We start from the raw sequence: 20,234 nt of genomic DNA on the forward strand, positions 1-20,234 counted from the left end.
AGACAGTGCTCAGATTTCCAGTGCAAATGCAAAGTTCTTTCAAGATTATGGATTTAACTGTACCCAACATGTTCACAGCTCAGGAGGAGGAAGGCAGCTGGAATGAGCAACCTGGATCAATCCCCTCCACTCACTACAGGAATTCCAGAGGAGAGAGTTTCTCACCATCGGCCCAAGTCCCAGACATACAAATATTTACAGAGAACTGGACACAATCCAGCAAGAACTAGTGTTTGACTCCCTTGCTGATGCCAGCAGCTCTCAGGCCGGACAGTCATCAGGCCTTTGCTGTAGCAAGAGATCCCAACACTTTAAGTTGTCACCAGCACCACGGTGTAATGAAGCTCAGCACAATCCAGTGGCATCTTCATCAGTCCAGCTCCTCTTTGATAGGGGTACAACCTGAGAAGAAGCTGGTGTTGCTGCTCAGCATTCTCTTCTTTCTCTTTACCAATGGGATCTGGTTCTCTTGGGACTCCTCATCTCTCACGACCAGGGAAGCAGCAGTGCTGGGCTTCTTCATGAACACATCTTGGTCTGTGATATCTTTCAGGACCTATGTGAAAAGCAAGGAAGGTAATTTAGAGTTGGTCACTGCCCTGAAGACGCCAGCCAGCTTCCTCTGGAGCTTGGAGGCAGCACAGATAGAAGTTGCCAGGTCAACAGCAAGAGAATCACAGAATGGCCTGGATTGGAAAAGCCCTTTAAGCTCATCCAGTCCAACCATGAACCCAACACTGACCAGTCCCCGACTAACCCATGTCCCTCAGCACTGTGTCTACACGACTCTTCAATCCCTCCAGGGATGGGGACTCCACCACTGCCCTGGGCAACCCCTTCCAATGCCTCAGAACCCTTTCAGCAAAGAAATTCTTCCTCACATCCCATCTCAACTGCCCTGGCCACAACTGGAGCCCATTTCCTCAGTCTATCATCTTGTTTTTTTTAGCTCTTTAAGATCCACCACATTCAGAACCCCTGTCCTTTCTTACAGCTTCAGGCAGTACCTTTGTAGTTGGTGTGACACACACAGGCTGAAAGAAGGTCTCTCCTGCAGTCACTTCAGTGGGGTCTTCGAGCTTGAAGGAACCATCAGAGTCCCTTGTTCGGTCCTCGCACAGCGTGGCATCCTGAGGGGCAGTAATATTTTGAAACACTTCTACAATTTCCATCCTTTCCTTCCCCACCAACAGCTGAAGAAATATTAGGGGTCCCTAAGCCACCTTCTCTCCAGTTGGAAAGTAATTCCTAGCACAGGCTGCCTCTGTCAGGCAACTGGTTTCATCAGATAATCGATGGGTCCCTAAGCCACCTTTTCTCCAGTTGGAAAGTAATTCCTAGCACAGGATGCCTCTCTCTGTCAGGCAACTGGTTTCATCAGATAATCAATAATTAAAGAATTACTTTAGGGGAGGCCTCTGCTTCAGGTCTCTAAGATCCAAACATTTCCAGCAAGAGTTCTAATGAACATCAGTTGCTCATGAACCTGCCTGATGCTACAGCTCCCTCCCCAAGTTATCCCTTCCCTTCTTTGGGAAAAAAAATATAAAAATCTGAAAGTGAGTTAAGTTTTTGTGCCATCTGAAGCCAAAGATACAATTTTTATTTATTAAGTGCAATAGAAAGACTTGAATTGTTTGTCTTCAGGTTCATGGCTGACCACTGGCAGTAGGTAAATCGATGTGACTTGGGACATCACACAAACTTCTGTATTTAGTGCAAGAGCCAGGTACTGCTGTGGAAAACTCTGTACTCAGTTACCACAGATAAACACTGAATTACAGCAACATTTACAGATGTTGCAGAGGTGCATATGCTTGAACTTTCCAAACACACACACTCATGGTATAACCACTTCTCCATGCACCCAGCTTTGCTTTTACTACACTGTGTAGTCTGGGTGTTGGGTGTAGGGCCTCCCACATGCACTACTCACCGGAAAGCCAGGGTCTCTGTTTCTGCACTTTGCAGAGTCACAGCTACAGCCTTCAGTGCAGCCCACCTTCTGCTTCCTGCAGCCACACTGTCTATTTCCACACCAGCCCTTGCAGGAGCACTAAGTGAGAGAAGAGTTCTGTGCAGAAAGAGCTTTGGTGCTTTCAGAAAGAGCTTCAGTGTTTTACAGACTGCATCTAGATTGTCACAGTTATCAACACCTGAAGCAATCTAAATAAAGGACAGTACCATTCCCAAGCTGCCATGAACCTTTTATTGTTTCACCATCAGTCCTGCATCCCAAGAAAAGAAATCATAGAATGGTTTGGGTTGGAAAGGACCTTAAAGATCATCCAGTTCCAACCCCCCTGCCAGCAGCAGGGACACCTTCCACTAGACCAGGTTGCTCAAAGCCTCATCCAGCCTTTCTACCTGCAGAGCCATCTCTGGCTTCAGCATCCCCAAGATAAGCTTCTTCAATTACTCAGTCCTTGACCTTAAGCCACCCAAAAGGATGCTGGTTTCAGGGTCAGTTAGACAAGCCAACATTTGAGCACTAAGAGGCAAATCTGGGTCACCAAACCTGGGGCCCTCCATCTAGCTGGAGGTGACCCAATTTAGCTGCTTCACAGCATATCAGAGATCTCTCTGATGTCATAATATCAGAATCTCTCTGCTAGTCTGGGTACATGAAGCAGTAGCAGACTACACAGAGCAGTAACTTGCACTGGAGTTCCACCAGGCTACATAAATGAACTCAGAACAGCCAAGTGTGAAGCACAAACCCTCCTTCCTGCAATGTGGCCCAAAAGAACTCCCCAAAACCCAAACTGCCAGTAGTGCTGTAGTTCAGAATTTATCAGGTTGGCAAGCTTCAGTGAAAGGAACTAAAGATAGACCTTAAAATTTACGAGTTTTTCTGTGGTAACTGCTGACATTTTCAGTCACTCAATAGTGAAAGATGTCATAACTCACTGCTTTGTGAAAGAAGAATGACTCTCACAACAGGGCTCTAGCTTCATAGCAGTTCAAGCCCAAAGAGGTCCATTGGTTCAGTGACTTGTGTTCAGGACATTCAAATCACCTCTTCCATCCCATCAAGGACTAACTGAGCAGCAGGCTGAAGCTTCCAGCCCAGCAGACTGATACAAACACCTCAAATAGGCTCAATAAAGGGATAAAGCATCTGCTAGGGGTTTGCTATTTCACTGCTGTCTGAAACACTGAAGCCAGTTCAGCCACAGCCAGCAGGACAGAACATGTGTCTCATGGCAGGTGACCCATCCAATGAAAAACTATTCAGGAAGGTGTTGCTGACCATGGGCACCTTGCTCTGTCAGAAGATCATAAATAGCTAAGACCAGCAGTACTATCACATGAAGGTGGTTCAGAGCAATAGTGGAGACACCACAGCCTCACTGTTGCTCTGTACACACACTAGATCCTTAGGGATAGAGGCAAGTGATTCCCTCCTAGGGAATAACAAGTCAAGTGTAACTGGATCTTACCCCCATCACACTTTTCTTTGCTCCTTTGACTGCTTTTACTGGAACCCAGTCTGCATCCTCCATCTCCCCTCCAGACTCCCCCGAGTCAGAGAACAGCTCTTCCACATTCATTTCTGGGGTCAGCGCTCGGGGTTTGGCTGTCGTTTGCCGACGAGGTTTTGGCTACACATGGAAATTACAACAGTTGAGGTCCCAGAAGAAATAAGTGAGTTTATATTTTGTTAAGGTACTTCAGAGCCCCACCACCACAGCCCCACTCCTCTCAGACAGCCAAGGGAGCTGGCAGGTTAGGGAGGAGACAAAAGACCAGATTGTCAGGATTAAAAATTCAATCAGTTAATTTAAACAGTTTGGAAAAAAACCCCAAACTTTAAAAATTGACAAATCCTTGGGAAATTAATAGATTTGTGTCATAGTCTTGGCAAAGTAGTTTGAGATCATTTACTCCTCCCACCAATAAGATTGAGCACTTTTGCAAGGCAATGCTTAAATTTTCTATGACAGATGCCTTGCTTCATGATTCAGAGACTGGAAATGGTACAGAGACAACACCTGGATTACCAGGGAGGATACAGAGTCAGACATAATTAGACTGAGGAAACAAGTTTTCTGATTTTTTTTTTGGTAAAGATCTAAAAACTAGTGCTGGTTTCAGAAGTATTCTGAAAACAGAAAAGCAGAAACCTTAAGGCCTATCTGAAGTAGAAAACAAGTCTACTTCACTAAGCAGAACACCATGGCTTGTAAAAAGTAAGATGGCAGAGAGAACCCAAGATGATTAACAGCAAACATTCACTTCTGACAAGAACAAAGGTAGAAAACTAATATGCAGAACTTTTACTTTGGGTGGAATATAATCAAAAGAAGAATCTGGGGACTCTGATGGCCTTTGCTGAATGTGACGGATCTTCTGGCCACTGGCAACTTGGAGGAGCAGCAGTTTCTGTGAAGAGGGACACAAGTCAGCTTTGCCAATTACATGAACCCAGATGCCAAGAAGCTCTTTGACTTGTGTCTCTCCAGATCTCTACCTGTTTGAGAGTGTCGTTTTCCTGGAGAAGCTCTTGGTTCTTCTCACACATCTCCCTCATTTTCTCCAGCTCTTCCTCCTGTTTGCAAGACAAGAAGAAACCTATAGGCTTAAGTGGGGGGGTAGCACAAGTAGTTGTTTGGGATAGATAGTTCTATTTGGGTGTTTCTTGCAACACCAGAGGGGTTTGTTTGTATTCTCCAACAGGAGATCAGCTCTGACTTTTAGATCAGGAAAATCATTAGTGCTACTACTTTTTTTTTTCATGCATAATACTGCCAATACAACAGAGAGAATGTGACCCTTTCAGAGTGACCATTTAACATACATCTCCCTCTATTTCTAAAGCTTATCTGAAAATGAGGTGCACCTAGAGCTGATTTGGCTTTAACCCACCACTGAACAGGCACTTCCACAGGAGCTTCCTACACCACTTAATTCCCTTAGTGACAAGACAAGGTGCAGCTTGTAACATGTTTATATGGTCAAGGTGAAGTTCTCCCATTGCTGAGAGCACAGTGGAGCTGTGTTCAGCAAAGGATTAGTAACAGCATGTTGAATATCCTAAAGGTGTTCTGAGCATGGAAGAAGTTTGCTTGAGCTGGTCAGACTGTGATAGGTGTCATTGCTGCATTGACATTTGTTTAATGGAAGGAGATAAATAAAGAGAAAAAAGGTTTATTCAAACCTGTAACAACAACTATCCTTTGCAACCAACTGAATCAAGTAATCTCAGCTACAAATGCTCTCAATCCTTCTGCACTTTCCTCACTCTAAAGCCACTATTCCAACTACCAGGTAGCCCTAATAAGCCACACCCCCCCACGCCACATCCAGACACTCCACCTGGAACTTGAGTCGCTCTTGTAGCTGTTTTTCTTGTTCACTTAATGAATCTTCCAATTTCTTCTCTGCTGCTTCTTTTTGCTGAAATTGGCTAAGCAGGTACAGGACCTGAAAGCAAGTTAATATAGCAGAGAGAGACAGGTGTGAATTCCTGGAGACCTCTGGCAGCCTTGAGGACTTGACAAGTTCAGAAAGATTCTCTGTCACTTCCAGCATGGTTCTGCCCTGGTCTACTTTAAAAGTTTTCTTTTGTGCTCAGGTGTAACATCCTCACTCAAAACATTGTGAGAAGTTATTGAATAAAACACCTTCCCCAGGACAGATGAATAGGGAGATTTCTTGGGCTTTTGTTAACTATTGTGCAAGAGTCCAACAAATCTTGATTAGATACACAGCAACAGATTGGTTTCAGCACATCCTCTTTGCCTTTATCTCTGAGCAGATCTGGGAATCAGAGTCCCAAGACACAGGAGCTCTCAAGATTTCTATCACTTATGTTTTACCTTTTCCTGGTGGTGTTGTTCCTGCACCAAAAGCTGATTTTGGAACTCTGCCTCCATCTCTGTTAAATGGTTTCGTTCTTCAATCAGCATCTTTTGTATGTCTGAACAGCTGGCTTTACTCTGCTGAAGGCTGCTCTCTAACTTACTTTCCTGCACTTTTGAGGAGACCAGCTGAAAGACAAAAGCAAAATGATTGCTTGGGTCAGTGAGTCCCATGTTTCATAATGTCTCTCAGGACAGACATGCTGCAGTCTGAAGACAAAGAATTTCTGTTTAACTTCCAGCCACCCTAAGAACTGGACTGGCCATCAGCAACAAAGAGACCAGATGAGAGAGAGATTCAGAGCTAGACATCAAGCATGGAAGTGCAAGATAGCAGGAAGCCTTGTTAACAGTTCTAGATCAATCTCCTTTCCTGCAGCACTTTAAATCTGAGAATTAGAGAGACCCCAAAAATGAATGCTCTCCCATATTAGCTTCTTCATTATTCTCCTTTTATTTCCAAGTACCAGGGATTGATAAATTATTTTGTCATTCAGTTGCTCTTTCCTTGATTCCACATTAGCCCAATTCCTACTCTCTCCTACTCCGAGTCTTGTTCAAGCTTCTCCCATCTCAACATCCATTCCACTCTGAGCTCAGAGTACTCCTCTTGTTTCCCTGCAGATCACCTCCTTGTTCAGCAAGTATTTTTAGGTACTTTCTCTCCCACTTGTCTCTTCCCTTTTACTATTCCCATGCAAGCCTTCTGTAAGCACAGCTTTAGCTGGTATCTCCAGACCCAGGTCTATTTTCTTTCCCTCTTCCCTAATTTTTAGATTTCACTCTCCAAAGTTATCTAGAGTGCAGGAAAATATTTTAATCAGAAGCTGTGAGGGCAATAAACCTCATCCAGTACAAGAGTGCTTCCCTTGAACTCAGCTCTGCTGTCAGCCTGTTAGTCATTTCATTTTGTTCCTGGCTAAACAGACCAAGAACCTTTGTTTTTAGTGATAAAATAGGAAAATTCAGGATTTACCTCTCCAAGGAGATACTTCAAAGCACATTTAGCCTCTAGAATTGTTGCAATGCTGTCCCAACGCTGTTTGGCACGATCACCATTGTCTGCATCCAAGAGTTTCTGCTGTAGATCTGCTATCTGGGCACTCCTTTGGAAGAATTAATGTATTTGAGGTTACAACACAGGAGAAAACCTGGGCAAGTGTCTGTGGTAAAATTACTGTTACCAGAATATTAGACAAAATGGTTCAAGTTAAAATTTTAACTGCTTAATACAGCTTAATGCTTCCACCCTTCCAATTAGGAGGGCAGCCTTTCTCCTCATACAGAGATGCTCACCAACAGCCAAGACAGAAAGTAACCTTACTCATTGAGTAGTGTCCTCCCAGCTCTGTATTTTGGAAAAATTCAAACCAGGAAAACCACATGGTCTTATCTCATTATTTTTAGTGTCAGTGTGTAAGTTATTTTACTTTCTCTTCTGTTTCACAGAAGAGTTGTAGATAGAGATGAGTAGAAAGAAAAACTTGGAGGTAAGGTTGCACAAATCATCTTGGTCATACTGTCTCTTACCTGAGCCCCATCTCAGTCTCCAGGCTTTCTATCTGCTTTGAGATGGAGAGATCCATCTCTGATGCCTGCAAATCCGCGAGGGAGTAGGTGCGTCTCTAAAGAATTACAGCAATGGACAGAAGTAACAGGTGAAGAAACACATACAAGGCTGGGCTTTCATTTACAGACATTTCAGCAAAGAGGAGCCATATTATTATAGAAGCCTCCCAGAATTTCTCCACAGCTTAAATTCCATTGCTGCTTCCCAAAAGCGTGAAGTCTTTGATAAGGGATGTGATCCACTCACATCCATCAGATGCATGACATTAAGTAACAAGCTACTTCAGCAACTCTGTTCCCTGACATGCCAGAGGACAGCAACATTAACCCCTTCTTCCAGGAAGGGAACCATCTCCATCCCTCCAGTCTGAGGGAAAAGGTCGATCAGGAGGGAATAAGTGAGAGCACACACTGAACAGCAGAGGTGTGGGACAGGGAAAATGGCATTTTCCTCTCTTACCCGCAGCTTTAGAGGTGGGTTTTCCCCAGCATCTTTCTTCTCTTTAAGCTGAAGGAGCTCCTGTGCCAAGATCTTTCTGTCCTCCAGAAGGTCTGCAAGGTGCCGTCGAGCCTCTTCAGTACTAACAAGAACCTCTACTTCATTTGCAAGCCAGCTCTGGAGGGAGAAAAACCCAAACAAACAGCATAAAGGTTCACTGCAGTCACAACTTCAGGACTGAATCCATCTCTGAAATGACTTCAGAGATAAACCGAATAATCACTTTGTCTCCTTTAATATGTAACTCCGTATTTCTCCCCTCTCCTCTCTAACCATCAACCCCAGCAGTACCCAAATTAAAAAAAAACCAAGTTTGCCCATGATTGTTGGAACACACAACACATTATTACTCACTTTTACTCGTGCAGCAACTCCTTCCATCCCCCGATTTTGACTTTCCTTCCGTTTATCTGCAGCCTCCCGTTGTTTCTGCAGAGCATCCTTCAGGCGCTTGTTAGCAGCTGCTGCCTGCAAAATGTTTTACACAAGAGCTGAACAGTAGCTACTTCACTTAATCTGCAACAGTTGAAAACAGGAGGTATTCACAATGCAAGCCAGACATTGAGACGATGAGAAAAAGAGGATAACATTAATAAAACCAGAACAACTTTAGAATTAAGTTAAGACTAGAGTCCTTGACTTGATTTCCTTTGCTGAGATTCCCAGTTTAAAGGGGATCTGCCTCTAGGCCTGAAGGTAGAAGAAAGCATCCAAAAATTATGGCTTCAAGATGCATTTCTTCTATAGGGCCATCCTGAAAGAATTGTGAACTGCACTCTAGCATATCCAACCCTCAAGCTCACTTTGTAGCTTGGGTATCTAATGGATTTGCCACAGCAGCCTGATGCCAAAGGGTAATTTACCCTCTGAGGAACTAGAATCCCTCAAAGGCTACAAGACAGAAACATGATATTTTTCTACAGGGAAAAAAAAAAGCCCCTATTTCCAGACCTCCCAACTGCTTTTAAGTTTCTCTGCATATCCTATTACAACCTCCAACCACACTTTGCAGACCTTTAGGAATCAGTAGGAGCTTCTAGCAGATATTGGCTCCTCACCTCTTCTGTTTTGCGCCGCAGTACGTTGGCCTGTTTCTGGAAATCTCGTTCTAGCTTAAGCAGCTCATATTGTCTCTTACGATCCTGCAAGGAAATAGTGTTGAGAGAGAGGGGGAAAAAAAATAATAGTCATATGTCACATTAAGACCTATTGCCAATTTCACACTTCTTGGAACAGAATAATTGCTGTTCTGCAATGCAAGCACTTCATGATAATAATTTCACTGATCACGACAAGCTTAAGCCACTTAAGCTTAGTCCTTCTGAGACCAAACAGCTGTTAGGCTTAAAGTGGCCAGAAAGGGCTTCAAACTTCCCATCAAAACCATTTAGGAGCCTGAAGGTTGTAAGAGATTTCAAACCAAAAGCTTAAGAGTTAGTGTTCCAAAGCATTGGGGAGCAAACATCTTACAGTGAGAACCCCCCTGAGACCAGAACTCAGGAGGTCCAGCTGTTTGCTGTCCATTACACTGGGATGCTACAGGCCAGCTGGATTTCATTAACAATTCTCACTGTTTACCTGCAGATTCAATATTTCTTTGAAAGTTAAAATGCCTCCCATTCCGTGGCCAAATCCTACAACTTTAAATACTTTAGAATATTAATTCTATTTGCCTTCTGCTTTATAGCTGAATCACGACAACTGTGTCATGAGCTTTAAGATTGCCAGACACAAGCAAGCGAGTCAATTTATGACAACTGGTGAAAGGTGGCAACCATATGAAGCAGTGTTCTCTTCAAAGCATTCCCCAGATGTTTTTCAGATGCTTGCAAGTTAAACAAAGCCTTGCAGCAAACACTTTAATGATTTGTTTCACTCTTCAGAGGGAGGTGCAGTTTGGGGGCTTATTGTTTGCTCACCCTTTCTTTCAGCTGGATCACTTCCTTGTCCTTCTGCTGTTTCCATTGCCTGAATTTCTCAGCATCGTCTTTAATCTGGCGCATCAGTTGTACCCTTTGGCTTTTCATTTCCTGAAAAACAGAAATGGCTGGAAGAAATGTCCAGTATTTGCAATTCTGGGTAGTTTCAACCTACATTCCCCTAGTGTGTCTGTCAGAGGTGGGGAGTGGCAGATGGGAAACGTTACAGCATGCTGCCCACTCAGAGTACACACCCAAGGACACTCTCAAAGAGCTAAAACCCAGGAATTCATTTTTTTTAAGGCATAAAGGGAAGACAGACACATACATGGTATACATATGGAAATCAAAGTGAAGTCAAGCGATTTGACTGATGCAGTAAATTATCAGAAGAGTCAGAAGACACTTTGGACTTCTTTTATTCCTCCAAGTCTCAGTAGTCACCTGCCTGTTGTATTACACCAGCAATTGTGGTCAAAGGAATCTTGCCAGAAACTGGTGTTCCCAGTCTAACAAACGAGGAAGTGAGTGCCTGCTGCCTGTAGCAAGCCTGAGAACTGCATGCTGGGGTTAATTACCCTGATCTCCTGGTGCAGTTTGGAGACAGTTCGTTCTGTAGATTCCTTCAGCTTCAAGAGCTTTGATTGCTCATTCAGCTTTTTCTTCAGCTCAGCAATTTGCCCTTCCAACTCCTGAAGTCTTTTCCGACGTCGTTCACTCAGTCTGGAAAGAAATCACATGTTAGAAACAGCAGCTCCAATAACTGTTATTCTCAAACAAATACTCTCCAACTTTAGAGACACCTTATGAAAAAATAAAGCACTTGTGTATTATCATCTTTCCCATTATCTCATCAGGCTTCTTTGCAGTTCATACAACTCACACAGCGTGTTAAAGGGATGCATTTGCATCAAAAGAAGAGATTTTACAAAGAGCTGAAGTAAGTGTAAGACAATGAATTTGCACAGGCACATGAACACAATTTTCAGTGCTAAGCCACACAGATTGCACAGTCACTCTTACTTGGCTTGGTTGACATCCTTCTTTGCCATATGCAGAGCAAGGATCAATTCCTCCTTTTCTTTTTGCAGACTAGTGACCTCCAATTCCAGATCTTTGATATTAGTCTAGAAAGGACAAGAATAGTAAGTCTCCAAATAAAAACCCTGAAACTCCATTCTGAGACAAAGACAGGAGGCCTCAAGAAACCATGTTCCTTTCCAACAGGCTGTAAACTGCTTTATCTAAAAACAGTATGAGCATCAAAAGGACTAGCCTTCCATAGACTGAAATCTTAGTCAGTCCACAGAACCATTATAACAAGCTAAAAGTTATGACTGAACAATTTCAGAGGTGGAAGATCCCAGCACAGCTAGTGAAGAAGGGAAGCCAGCTCAGCTGGTTTTATGATGAGAGTTAACAATGAAGTACCTGCATTTTGATGTGGCCAAGCAAATCTCCAAAACAGCTAGTGGCTAATAGCTTATTTCAGGGAAAAGACTGTCTATTTATAGATAGCTGGACATGGTCATCCCCCTACCTTCTCTGCTGACACCTGGAGTTAACTCCCACCCTATGCCCAAGGGAGCAGTGACTCTGCTTAACAGAACAGACAGACCCAATACAAACATGCTCATGAGAGCACAGATTCTCCTCTCTGCCCCCCTCAGCATGCAGTGACTGCATCAATCACAGAATGTTAGGGATTGGAAGTGACCTTGAAAGATCAAATTAAAAATCAAAAAGATTAATTGGGATAAAGAAACTGACCCTAGCCTTCCAAGAACCATTGCAGAAGAGTTTACCTGGTATTGGGACTGAATGGGCTCCAGCTGACTATCATTCTGAGTCATTTTTTTGGCAAGTGCCTCTTTCAGAGACAGGGCTTTATTCAATTCAAGCAACTCTTTGGACATCTGTGCCTGACGGAGGGCATGTTGAGTGGTGAAGTCATCTGAGGATCTCTTGCTATCCTGGCCTGTTTCTGCTTCCTGGAGAAGATACAGCAATGAGCTGGAGAGGCCAGTCGAAAGCTCTTTAACTGTGTGATCACAGTTTCTGTAGAACACTTCAAATTCATTTTTAGATTAAAAAATGACAACAGGTTATTGATCTTGAACACATTGAGCAAATAAAGGCAGCACATACAGAAGTGACACATATTTATCAAACATGTGGATTAGAAAACAAGCATAAGGACACAGATAAAAGTGATGATGGGATAACAACGTGCTCCCTGTTAAGGTCTGCACTGCTGGACATCCCTCACTTACAGCTGTAGCATCCTGTTCAGTGTTTGCCATCTCTACAGCAGCTTCCATTGTAGCAGCATTTTCACTCTATATAAGACAAAGAGAAGAAAATTTTTGGTAAAAAGTAAACAATGAAGTAAAAATCAAACTAATAACAGTCTGTTGGCCTATAATGACAAAGCATGATGTTATTCTCCTCTGTCCAGAAAGCTGTCTCTGGAAAGAGGATGGCATTGTCTTCTTCCTTTAATAAACTGAGCATACTCCTCCTAGACTAGCTGGGCAAGGCAATCTTGCTAGTTTTCCTTGAACTCCAGCATTGGCAGCTAGCTGCTCGCAGGAGTAAGGAGTCTGGGAACATGGGGAATATTGAGTGAGGGAGAACAAAGAAGTTCCTCAATTGGACAAAGATTTGGCAACTTCTATTTAACAATTTCAGGTCTGTGCAATTTGGGTTGTTCATTAAAACTACCAAGTTTATAACTCTCCTTCCAATTTTTGGATTGTAAATCCATGCTAATCTCCCCCTATCAGATGACTTTAGGGAGACTCTTCCTTTTCCCCCACCATGTGCAACCACTCAAGCACAAGTGGCCTTTCTGCAGCATTAAAAGCACAGCAGGACAGCTCGTTTTGAAGTGGATATCAAGAGTTATTTAATATTTGTAATTTCTGGGCTCCTTCAGCAAGGTTTCTGCAGAGCAGAATTCATTGCTCAGCAGATCAAAACCCTGGGTTTCATTAGCAAACTTGCTTAGCACACACTCTTCTTTCTTTGGATTCAGTCTTACCTGCAACTGAGCCAGAACCTGCTGCAGATTGCGAATCACCTCGACATTCTCTTTTAGTTCCTCATCTTCCACAGTCTCTACCAGCTTCTGCAGATCAAGCTTGCACCTGCAATGCAGACAGGGGAATAAGTCCATGGGTATTACACAGCATGTTTGTGTCACACATGCCCATGAGGAACAACTTTCCCCACTGAACACACAAACAAGTTCTGGGTGAACAAACACCAACTGACTGTGTCCAGTTTATCCCAATAAAAACATTTAATGCTGAAAGACATTTCCTCAGCACCAGGAGGGTGTGGAAACAGACTTACAGAGCATGTTGCTGAAGTTGCTCCAGTTTGGCATTCATCTTCTCATTTTCTTGTTCTGTCTAAGAGAAGTCAGAATTATACTGAATTGTAGGAAAAAAGGTAAGAAGCCAGAAAATAGCTAATTTATTTGTAGCAAAAAAAATATGCTGTCTGTGGCAAATCAATGTACTGAAAGATCTTGCATGATCATTGCCACTAGTTTGTTTAGTTGTATATTCCTTTTTAGCAGGAATATACACTGCAGTGAAGTGGGGAAGAGGGAAGAGAGAGCACATGTGCAAGTGCTGGTATTTAAAATGTTAAAGCAACAGAAGAGCTGAAAGATTCAGCTCTGCTTTTGCCTACTGAAGTCACAGACCTATAAGCTCTGACAGGCTCTGTAAGACTTTTGGTTCTGACTGATAGCCAGAAATTTGAAATAAATGTGAAAGGAACATTAAAAAAAGATATATTCTTAACATGCCATTAGTACAGGAGCTGCTATTGATTAATCTTCAGCTAAAAGGAGAAGTCATGCAATTTAAAGCTCTTCTTGGGTAACTGAACCTTACCAGAATGATCCTCTCCAACATCTGTGCTGTCTGACCAGCAGCCTCACTCAGCCCTCTGCTCAGCTTTTGATTCTCTTCCATTAACGACTGGTTTTTCTCCATCAGGGACTGAAGATTCTCTGATGGTGCCATACTACTAAAATATTAAAGGACCAATTTGCTTGTGAACATGACTTTGCTAGAGGTTTGTTAACAGCATTAAAATTACCTCCAAGTTTTCTAAATAACTTACAATAAATACAGGTTGTAGCAGATGAACAGAAATAAAAAGTAGACATTTGCAAGAGAAGAAACACCCTTTTGAAACAGTTAATGCTGTTTAAGCAATGGCAGGTCTGTAAACTGCATGTACTTGGGTTTTGAAATATCCTCAGAAGACAACACCTACACAATCCAACTCTTCCCTGCATTTTGTGTTTTTAAGAACAGTGTAGATGGAGGTGCCCTGTATTTAGAGGTAGAAGGGTGAGGAAGAATAGAGGGATGGATGGGTCTGAGAAACAGATACTTCAGAGACATTGCCTAGTTCCACTCATGTTTTCTACAACTGTTTTTTGCCATCTAAAGGGGTTTGCTACAAACTAAACTGCATGGAATTTCAGTAAGCATGACACAAAGAACAAAAGGAGAAAAAAGAGTCCAGATCCTATTAGAAAGCAACCAGTTTGCTCTAGTCTCACTCTACAGCACTGTCTGGAGCAAAAGAGATCTGGAGCCTTTGCTGGTGTGTGATGGCCATCAGTTACATGAGCATTAATCTACAAATCTTACTTGATAGACACTGGGAGGGTCCCTCCATGGGCCTGCAGCAGTAACACCTGTAGCTGTTGTACCTAGAAAGACAAACAATTACTACTTGTAAATCTCTCCCATAGATGGTTGAAGGAACACTGTTAAGATCCCTTAGTTTTAATAAGGGTCACCTGCTCCACAACTGTTCTTTTACCATTGCTTGTGGAAAGGAATCATGTTGCTATAGTATTTTAAGTCATTTACTCCTAAAAAAAGAGACAGCTACCTTCTTTTAATTGGGAATGCTCAGATCAGTGCATGTTAAGTCACTCAGACAGCTGACATGCTGTTTTATGCAGGGTGTCAGAGACCTCGCTGATCCAAAGGGCAGGTCTACCTTTCACATGAGAGAAACAGTCAGATAATTTGTCTTCCTAAGCCACTTGAATACATGATTTGTGTTCACAGAATGTTAATAAACATTTAGTAGGCTCTGGTGAACAGTCCTGCACAGTAAGGAAAACCACTTACTTCCTCCCTTGTGGAACCAGATGACCAAGTTTTCCTTTGGAGAGGTAGCATGAAAGAATATTGTACACACATTGTCACATGCAAGCCTGGTTCTCTCTCCAGTAGACAAGCCCTTGGGCACTTCTAGCTTTGGCTTTAACCAGTTCTAGTTTATGCAACTTATTTCCCTCTGAAGCTGCCCACATAGGAACATTCTCCACTTCCCACTCCGTGCTGTACATGAGCAGCTGATGTCAGCAAGGCAGCCATCACTGTATTTCTATTTTTGCCTGTAGCCTAATGGGCTGGCAATGATTTGTTCAGTGGAAGGGAAATGTAAATCACACCAACACTACCATTTGAACATGGTATTGAAGAGTTGCTAGAGAGTTATAAAAAAATATTAATGTATTCCCTTTACAACACTTACTCAGCCATCTCAAGAGACAGAGAAACACAGAGTAAATATTTTTTGCATATTTTGTGTAGCTAGGCATCCTGTGTCTTTGCTTGCTGTTTCCTGAACCGAGTACCAAAAGGATAGAACTGCTCCTCTCAGACAAGCAGAGCACCCAGTACCTGCTGCTTGAGATGATGCAGCTCAGCTGCCTGGGGATCAAGGTTGACAATTGGTTTATTTTTTATTTTCCTTGCTCTGTCAGCATAACGCAAAGTATTTAGAGTTTCTTCCAGATTGGAATCCGCTGGGCTTACGCAGGCAATCATGAGAGTGTGGCTGTTACCACCCAGAGAATCTGAGAAGGAAAAGAAGGCATAATCGGTGCTTTTAGATAGAGCAAGGACTAGTAAGATATCATCACTAAGACCACAGGAGTGCATCTCCATACTACAGCTAGAAAATATCTACCCATAGATACAGAAAGCATCCAGCTGTAGTTGTGTGCCATTGTCATCTACTTTCTCCTCTGCCCCAGTCAATACTACACTAAAGAGCTTTTTCTGAAAGCCAAAGTCCCCAAATTATGTCTCAGCTCTAAGCACTGATGATTTCATATCTGAATGCCCAGTAATCTTGTTGTCCTCTTGAGTAATGTCTGTAATGACTGTAATTTCTGTATGCCATTTCTAGCATAGTACTTTCAGGTTCTTCCCTCCCTTCTCCCACATAATAATATTCAAGACCTGGATGGATATCCAGACATCAGAATTCACACTGTCTTCCAATTAAAAGAATTATTGGTTAAGAACATATTTGTTCAGATCAAGCTACATGGCATTTTAGCCTTTGGTTTTACACTAACACATCCTGGCTTCATAAAGCTTAGATCAGAAAGGAAAAAAAAAAAAAAGGGGGCCCCACATCCAGCTCCACACAATCCAGTTTCTTTTTATTAGATATTTTCAGATAAGGAAAATACTGAAGAGCCTAATTTTTTGTACTAAATTCTTTAACTACCAAAAAAATCCTAGTAAACTACATTACTATAGCTATGCCCAGATTAAAGGCTAATTTAGGTGAATGTATTAGAAGAGCATCACAACTGTTGAAAAATAAGTACCATAAAGACTAGATATTCAGACTAAGAAACCAAAACAAACGTGATGCACACAGCAAAGGCACAGACAGCTTGAGCTTCATTCTGGTTGTGATATCCTCCAGTAAGGAGCTATAATCAGGGTATAATAACAGATCTTTGCTTCCAGACTTAACTTCTCATCTTCCTTCTCCCTCCCCCCAAAAATGCACTGGATTTGTCTAGTTTCCTCCCATTGCATAAGAACTGCAAAAGAGCAGGACTCATAAATGAGTCCAACTTCATAAGTTTGCAACTTAAAAACAGAGTACAGAAAAGGCCTAGCTTCAGCAAGACGAGTTAAAGCAATCCCTTTGTCAGCAGCAGCTCCCACTTTGAACTGTAGTTGTTTGGCTGTTGGGGTTTTTTTGCTACTTTATTATTTGAAGTGCATCTGTAGATTTAGGCTTTATTATCACCTGTCTCTTACCTTGCAGCAATCTTGTTAACTTGGAGTCTCTGTAAGGGACAAAACCACCCTTTTTATTTTCATCACCAAGAGCACTAATTACATTGCCCAAGCAGAGGAGCCCTCTGTTTATGTTGATGCCTGCATACAAAGAGATGACAGTGAGCAGAGCTACCTCAGCAGCTACAACTGATCATTTCCTGTCCTTTTTAAAAAAATAAGGTTAAAAAAAGCACATTATAAAGGTTAAAGAACTGCTTTGCTTTTCCTGACAAGGACTCAATTTATTAACTCAAAAGTGGTAAGAAACCCAAGGTATACCAGTCCTTTTTCTACAGACCTTCTTTTAGTCGGTCTCCCTCAGCCTTGGTCTTCTTTTGTCTCTCAGAGCCAGCAAGATCAACCAGGTGTAGCTTGGAGTGAAAACTGCTGTTCCTAGGGCAGAAATAAACTATTATACTCTCTCAAGTAAACATGCAGTTAGGAAAGGAGCAGTCCACTGGTTATTACAGTTGAACTATTGGGCTGAAAAATATACTTCTTACCCAAGACATCCAAATAAAGGAACTGCCTCAAGAGTAGCTCAGCTGAGTTCAGCCAAGACCAAGGGAGAAAGGCAAGACTATAAAATTTTGAGTAAGTCTGACTCTTAACAACTGCCAGGAGCAGCTGCACGATCACACTTACTTGTCATTTTTCTTTTTCTGATCAATACAAATGGTGAAGATGGCGTGGGACCGTGAGGACTGGGAGTTCATTGCGGTGGAGGCCACTGTTCTGGAATTGTTCCCTTGTTCTAGGCAGGATACAGTATCTTCAGCACAGGTGACATTTCTTTCTGTTAACCCTACAATCTGTATCCAGGAAGAAAGCATTATTTATCCTCTCCTTCCTCTTCACCCCAACTTACATCAGAAAAATTATCCTGTCTTAGACTGCAGCAAACAATGTGTAAATATGAATTCACAAGAACCAGTCTCACTCTGAGCCAGAGGCTCAGTATGGATTCCTCCAGCAAAAATTTATTCTGAACTCTGTGTCAGTAACTAAATTGCTTCACCTCTCCCTCATCCTATTTCTAAATGTACACACCAAGTTCCTCTGTGCCTGCTTGAGCTAATGGGATGGAGAGTGAGCTATGGGTCAACTGAGCTATGGGATGGAGACAGGATGGAGACAGGGATCCTCAGTACCCTGTGGAGAAATCAATAACTGCCCTCATATATCCCCAGCCAAGACAGGAGCTGAAAGTTGTGCCAGTCACAGGCAGAGGAAGGTGAAACTGGCTAAAGGGTGTGGGGTATTTGTGTGGAAGGGAGGCAGGTATTGGGGACATAAAGGACAGAGGGGGACCGAGTAGTAAGGACTGGTTGTTGTGCTCCTTGGCAAACGTGCACTTTCCCTGGAGGGCCTGTCCCCCTGGATCACACATGGATGTGTGCAGTGATGACAGCGAGCAGCACATCACCACACAGAACAAAAACATTAATGGATCAGAGCTACAGGTGTCACAGGCACCCAAGCTGTGCCTCTGACAACCAACAACCCACCCACTGCTGCAAACTAGAGCTGTGTGAATGAAGCACAACCCATGGACAGAAGTTTAATTACAAAAGAAATCCACAGAGCAAGCAGCAGCACAAGAGTTTTCTGCACTACACACATCTGTACAACACTGCTAAGAAAATAACTCGAGCACTGGAATTGTTTCCCCTCAGGATCCCTTCTCTGTCTGCCAAACTGAAGAGTACAACGGCAGCAGGGTTTGAAATTTGGTGAAGGGATCTGAAGTACAATATTCTCAGATATTCATCTAAATCAGCCTTCAAAAAAAAAAAAAAGGCAGAATAGGACTTGCAAGTGGCTTTGTCCTGAATGTCTAACCCTACTGGTGTTACCCTGAGTACACTTAAGCATCATCATCATCTCAGTTTTGAGAGGAATGAGCAGCTGGAATGATTCCATACGCACTAATATAAAGCAGTGCTCAAGCAGTCAGACAGTTGCTTCACTGACACATTTGTCCCAAGTCATGTCATCCCCTTATGTACTCCCAACACACAGGACAACAGACCTTTATGCCTTCTTTCGGGTCTTCCCGGATGCTGATTTGAGAAGACCGCTCTCTTGATGAGCACAGCAGGTCTAGAATATCCTCATTGTAGATCTGAAAGCATCAAAGCAGCAGTTCAGAGTCAGCAGCCTCACAAGAGAGCAATTCACATAAAAACTCCATATAATTACACTGAAATTGGGACTAACTTTGCATGACACTATCCATTTTACTGGTAAATATACCTAGGACTCAGAATCCTGACAAGACCTTATGTAGCTTCAGGTTTTGATGTAATAAATATCTATTACTTGAAGGAGATGGCCTCATTAGAGCTCACTTCATCTGCAAATCAGAACTTTATCATAGTTTGAAAATCAAAACAACTTTTACCTCTAGATAAGAAACTTTGAGGATGAATTCCCAATCCTGCCTTTGCTCCTTCTCCTTAAACAGCAGCTTGATGACCCGAGGGATGACTCCCACACTAGGTTCATGCTCTTGATTGGCAGTGTAGGTACCTCCCATGGAATAGGTTTTTCCAGATCCTGTCTGTCCATAGGCTAAGACAGTAGCATTATAACCTGGGGGAACAAAGGGCACCCAGATCAGACAATCACGTGGGAACCAGAGGAAACTTTGATGAACAAAGCTACATTCCAGGAAAACCATCCTTCCAAAAACCACTGTACCTCACTCTCAGTTTACACAACCTTTACGCACAGGTCACAGTGAGCAAGACCAAGGGAAAAAACAAAGTCAATGAAAAGCTCCCCAAAGCACAGATAAAACTATTATCCCAGTTCTTTTTTAAGTCTGCTCTGCTGCTTTACTAGAGTCAGCCATAAAAACACAGTGTAAGTTCTCTGTCATCCCATCTCCACTGTAGCACCAGTAACAGCTTCTGGTACAGGATGGTTATCAATTTACCCTGTTATTCCTGATAAAATTCTCTTGCCTTACAATGGAGGAGATTCTGCCCCTCTGCTCCGCTCTCCTCAGACCCCACCTGCAGTGCTGCCTCCAGTGCTGGGGCCACCAACAGCACAAGGACATGGAGCTACTGGAGCCAGTGCAGAGGAGGCCACGAGGATGATGCGAGGGCTGGAGCAGCTCTGCTGTGAGGACAGGCTGAGAGAGTTGGGGCTGTTCAGCCTGGAGAAGAGAAGGCTCCAGGGAGAACTTCTAGCAGCCTCCCAGTACCTGAAGGGGCTCCAGGAAGGTGGGGAGGGACTT

General features: G+C 42.9%; 1 protein-coding gene across 1 annotated transcript in view; it reads right to left on the reverse strand.

The window, feature by feature from the left end:
• Positions 1 to 370: 370 nt before the first annotated feature.
• Positions 371 to 20,234, reverse strand: part of KIF4A (kinesin family member 4A) — a gene marked incomplete at its 5' end in the record, with an annotated part of 20,514 nt that continues 650 nt past the window's right edge. Inside the window, 28 exons of the mRNA XM_010164133.1 lie at positions 371 to 556; positions 1,008 to 1,130; positions 1,937 to 2,056; positions 3,444 to 3,605; positions 4,285 to 4,386; positions 4,475 to 4,552; positions 5,320 to 5,427; positions 5,823 to 5,993; positions 6,841 to 6,970; positions 7,395 to 7,489; positions 7,894 to 8,049; positions 8,287 to 8,400; positions 8,991 to 9,074; positions 9,852 to 9,962; positions 10,430 to 10,574; positions 10,875 to 10,978; positions 11,657 to 11,842; positions 12,125 to 12,190; positions 12,895 to 13,000; positions 13,209 to 13,267; positions 13,760 to 13,895; positions 14,531 to 14,592; positions 15,581 to 15,756; positions 16,967 to 17,086; positions 17,286 to 17,380; positions 17,633 to 17,799; positions 19,020 to 19,112; positions 19,392 to 19,582. Coding sequence (XP_010162435.1) covers positions 371 to 556; positions 1,008 to 1,130; positions 1,937 to 2,056; positions 3,444 to 3,605; positions 4,285 to 4,386; positions 4,475 to 4,552; positions 5,320 to 5,427; positions 5,823 to 5,993; positions 6,841 to 6,970; positions 7,395 to 7,489; positions 7,894 to 8,049; positions 8,287 to 8,400; positions 8,991 to 9,074; positions 9,852 to 9,962; positions 10,430 to 10,574; positions 10,875 to 10,978; positions 11,657 to 11,842; positions 12,125 to 12,190; positions 12,895 to 13,000; positions 13,209 to 13,267; positions 13,760 to 13,895; positions 14,531 to 14,592; positions 15,581 to 15,756; positions 16,967 to 17,086; positions 17,286 to 17,380; positions 17,633 to 17,799; positions 19,020 to 19,112; positions 19,392 to 19,582 — 3,446 coding nt within the window. The remainder of the gene's footprint in view (positions 557 to 1,007; positions 1,131 to 1,936; positions 2,057 to 3,443; positions 3,606 to 4,284; positions 4,387 to 4,474; positions 4,553 to 5,319; positions 5,428 to 5,822; positions 5,994 to 6,840; positions 6,971 to 7,394; positions 7,490 to 7,893; positions 8,050 to 8,286; positions 8,401 to 8,990; positions 9,075 to 9,851; positions 9,963 to 10,429; positions 10,575 to 10,874; positions 10,979 to 11,656; positions 11,843 to 12,124; positions 12,191 to 12,894; positions 13,001 to 13,208; positions 13,268 to 13,759; positions 13,896 to 14,530; positions 14,593 to 15,580; positions 15,757 to 16,966; positions 17,087 to 17,285; positions 17,381 to 17,632; positions 17,800 to 19,019; positions 19,113 to 19,391; positions 19,583 to 20,234) is intronic.

This window comes from Antrostomus carolinensis, unplaced genomic scaffold, assembly GCF_000700745.2.
Source record: "Antrostomus carolinensis isolate BGI_N321 unplaced genomic scaffold, ASM70074v2 scaffold22083, whole genome shotgun sequence".
NCBI classification, from domain to species: domain Eukaryota; kingdom Metazoa; phylum Chordata; class Aves; order Caprimulgiformes; family Caprimulgidae; genus Antrostomus; species Antrostomus carolinensis.